The following is a 4,263-nucleotide window of genomic DNA, read 5'->3' on the forward strand; positions in this document are numbered from 1 at the left end:
CCCATCTCTTAGGACATCATCCCCCTCTCCACAGACAATGGCTTGTTCATGAGTGACTTGTGAGAAAAAGAAAGAGATGGACAAGGAGCCCCATGGTCTCTGCCCAGGTTTCTGAGGGACTCACTTCATTTCTGCTCATTTCCAACAGCGAGAAATGGCCACGTGGTCTTTCCTAAATCCTGGTTAGTCTGGGAACAAAGTTCCGGTCATGTGCCTGTGCCAAGGGGCATCATTTGAAGGAGGGCTCACAGCCTTGTGCTGGATGGGTGTAGTAATACCCCCTTGCAGGAGGTTGTGATTGCAGAAAAAGTACCTGGCACTCAGGAAGAGATTGATAAAAATGTACAACATCGCTGAGGTCAGGGATCCCAGGGGCCCAGGAAACCGTCTGATCTAATGTCATTTCTCTGCAGTTAGAGAAATAGGCAGAGAGGGCCAGGCACCTGCTGGGTCTGTAAAGGGCGAGGTTGGTCCCGAATCCTGTCTGGGATCCTCAAGCCCATCCCCCCACCTCTTGTTTCAAATGACCTGGTCCAGCTCCTCCTAGGCAGATGACCTCTCCACCTGGAGGCAGGGCTGGGGGACAGGATCCCCAGAGGCTGCCCAGCTTTGTGACTAGGTAGGTGTGGCCCTGGTTTCCTGGACTGTCGGCCAAGCAGCTGCTCTGTGACAAGAGGGCCACACCCAGCCCTGGGAGGGGTCAGGGGGCCGTGGGCAGCTGCCACACTGGGACGCAGCGGTAGGTGCCTGAGGAGGATGGCGTGCCTGGGTTTCCTCCTCTTTTTCCTCCTCCTCTTCCTCCTGGCCAGCACCACAGCCCAGGGGGAGTACGGCGTGGTCCACGTGGTGTCGGACAACTGGAGCAAGGACTACTGCATCCTCTTCCGCTCCGACTATGTCACCCTGCCCCGGGACCTGCAGCACGCCCCGCTCCTGCCCCTGCACGATGGCACGGGCGCATCCTGGTGCCCAGGCCAGGACTCCTCCCACCAGGCCCACCCGGACGGCTCCGCCAGCCAGCGGCCCCTCCACCGGACCACCGCCATGGTCATGAGAGGCAACTGCAGCTTCTACGACAAGGGCTGGCTGGCTCAGGGCCGAGGCGCCCACGGGTTGCTCATCGTGAGCCGGGTCAGCGACCAACAGTGCTCAGACATCACCCCGGCGGCCCAGAACCCCCACAAGCCCCTCCCAGACCTCACCATCCCCGTGGCTGTGCTCCGCTACACGGACATGCTAGACATCCTCAGCCACACCCACGGGGGCAACAGGGTCCACGTGGCCTTGTACGCCCCCCCAGAGCCCATCCTCGACTACAACATGGTGGTCATCTTCCTCCTAGCCGTGGGCACCGTGGCCGTGGGCGGCTACTGGGCCGGCGTGACTGAGGCTGACCGGCTGCAGCGGCGCCGGGCACGAGGGGGTGGGGGGCCCGGCGGTCACCCTCCACAGAGAGCCCTGGCGGCCCGGCGGGGGCCGGAAGAAGACGACGAGGACTCGCCGGTGGACTTCACGCCGGCCATGACGGGCGCGGTGGTCACCATGTCCTGCTCCATCATGCTTCTGCTCTACTTTTTCTACGACTGCTTTGTCTACATCATGATCGCCATCTTCGGGCTGGGCGCGGGCACCGGCCTCTACAGCTGCCTGGTGCCCGTGGTGCGCCACCTGCCCGTGTGGCAGGACCAGTGGCTCCTGCCTGGCCGCCGGGCCTGTCTGCAGCTGCCCCTGCTGCTGCTGGCTGGCCTGTGCCTGGTGGTGACGGTCCTCTGGGTCGCCTATCGGAACGAGGACCGCTGGGCGTGGCTGCTGCAGGACACGCTGGGCGTGGCCTACTGCCTCTTCGTCCTACGGCGCATGCGCCTGCCCACCCTCAAGAGCTGCGCCTCCTTCCTGCTGGCCCTGCTAGTCTTTGACGTCTTCTTCGTATTCATCACACCCCTCCTCACCAGGACCGGCGAGAGCATCATGGTTGGCGTGGCCTCGGGCCCGGCAGATTCCTTGAGCCATGAGAGGCTGCCCATGGTCCTCAAGGTGCCCCGGCTGAGCTTCTCGGCCTTGACCCTGTGTGACCAGCCCTTCTCCATCCTCGGCTTCGGTGACATCGTGGTCCCCGGCTTCCTGGTGGCCTATTGTCACCGCTTTGATGTGCAGATCCACTCGCGGCAGGTCTACTTCGTGGCCTGCACAGCGGCCTATGCTGTGGGCCTGCTGGTCACCTTCTTCGCCATGGCTCTCATGCAGATGGGCCAGCCTGCCCTGCTCTACCTGGTGTCCAGCACCCTGCTCACCAGCCTGGCCGTGGCCGCCTGCCGCCAAGAGCTCACCCTCTTCTGGACAGGCCAGGTTAGAGGCAAGGCCCTCACCCGGCCTGTGCCAGGGCTCTGCGGTGCCCCTTCAGTTGGTTCTGAGCAGAAGCAGGAGCATGCAGCAGACATCCACAGAGCCTTCGAGCTTGAGGGGGCCACCATCTCCACCCTGGCAAGAGACTTAGATAGCAGCCTTGGGGAGGGCACGGCTGAGACTATCACCATATCTGAGGATGGAGCCGCCAGTCCAGAAGGCCACAGTGACAGCTCCGAGGGCTGGAGCGATGCCAACCTGGAGCCCGATGACCTGTCGAGTACCCCTTCTGGGGTCTCAGAGGAGCTCTTACCACTGATGCCAATGGCCATGCTGATACCGCTCAGGCCGCCACCCTCAGAGCTGGGCCATATCCAGGCCCAGGCCCAGGCCCAGGCCCATGAGGCTAGCCTGTCCTGGACAGGCTTCCACAAGAGGAAGGGCCTTAAGGTAAAGAAGAGCATGTTGACCCAAGATCCCTTGTGAACCAGGAACCCTGGGACATGTGCCTCTAGACTATCACAGAGCAAAGCCACGTGTGACAAAAATAAACTGGGGCATTAAAAATATTCTGTATCTGCCCACAGAGCTGCTTTGTTTGTTAGGGCTTCCCTGGTGGCTCAGGTTAAAGTGTCTGCCTCCAATGAGGGAGACCTAGGTTCAATCCCTGGGTCGGGAAGATCCCCTGGAGAAGGAAATGGCAACCCACTCCAGTATTCTTGCCTGGAGAATCCCATGGATGGAGGAGCCTGGTAGGCTACAGTCCACGGGGTCACAAAGAGTCGGACACGACTGAGCAACTTCATCTTCACCTTCACCCACGGAGCTTCTTTGTTTGTTAGAACTGTAAGGAAGCAGTTCACATAGAGCCTGCAGGGTCCTTGGGACAGACCATACCTGTCTGTTTCTGCAGCCCAACCCCAGCCTCATTGCCCATCTTTTTCTCATGCTCAGGTCCAATCAAACCATTACCGTTCCTTGATTATGCCACATACTCTCCTTGTCTCTTTGCACATGCTGTTTCCTCTAGCTGAGACACCCTTCCTACCCCAGAGAGAAATGCTGAAGCCCAGATGAAACATTTCTAAGCAGCCTTCCAGTGTCAGCTCACACCCACCCTTCCTGCTAAGCATCCTTGCTCTGTAAGCATCCTGGACAGCAACGTCACACCCAGTGTGCCTGCTCTCATCCACCTGCTGCATTCACAGACACCAAGTATGCAGCTGCTGTGTACCCCACCCTGCTGGTGGGCACAGAGGGAGTCTGCTGTCCAGCTGGGGGAAGGGTGGGGGATGGAGAACAGATAAGAAACAACTTGAGAATCATCTCAAAACAGGGATGGAGAGGTTGGAGCTGGAGTGAAAGAATTTAGGAGACCATGGCTTTAGTTCCCACGCTTCCTTCACTGACCTTGGATAATGAACTGGTTTCTTAACCCCTGTGGGGCTTAGGAGTCTCATCCTCAAGATGAGACTTATAATACCATGTCTATCTGGAGGCAGGAGCATGGACAAGATGACCTCTTGAGGACCCCACAATTCCTTAAGCTTTAGAGTATGTTTAGATGTTGCTTAAGCAGAGGAAACAAACTGGGGTGAGGGAAGTCTTGCGGAGGAGTCTATGCGGGAAGGGTAGTGTGGGAAAAGACAGTGGTTAAAGTTCGGAAGCCAGCAGCCTACCAGAAACTCCAGCTCCACCACTGATCTGTCCTGTGTCACTGAGCAAGTGATTTAAGCTCGTGGTGCCTCAGTTTCTTCACCTGTTGAATGGGATAATAATAGGACCTACCATGGTTTGGGGGAAGTCTGACTGCATTGGCTTCCATAAGAGCACTAATGCAGTGCATGTAGGGAGAGCGATGTGAATGTTAACTCTGTTTATATTATGCCCCTTTGTGAAAGGAGCTGAAAGAGTCAAATC

The 4,263-nt window shown here is 58.2% G+C and overlaps 1 protein-coding gene across 1 annotated transcript; it reads left to right on the top strand.

Moving 5' to 3' along the window:
• The first annotated feature begins 679 nt into the window (after nucleotides 1-679).
• On the top strand, nucleotides 680-2,912 carry SPPL2C (signal peptide peptidase like 2C). The gene has a single exon (XM_027519287.1). The coding sequence runs from the start codon at nucleotides 757-759 to the stop codon at nucleotides 2,827-2,829; it is 2,073 nt and encodes a 690-aa protein (XP_027375088.1). The 5' UTR covers nucleotides 680-756; the 3' UTR covers nucleotides 2,830-2,912.
• The last annotated feature ends 1,351 nt before the right edge of the window (nucleotides 2,913-4,263 follow it).

This window comes from Bos indicus x Bos taurus, chromosome 19, assembly GCF_003369695.1.
Source record: "Bos indicus x Bos taurus breed Angus x Brahman F1 hybrid chromosome 19, Bos_hybrid_MaternalHap_v2.0, whole genome shotgun sequence".
NCBI classification, from domain to species: Eukaryota; Metazoa; Chordata; class Mammalia; order Artiodactyla; family Bovidae; genus Bos; species Bos indicus x Bos taurus.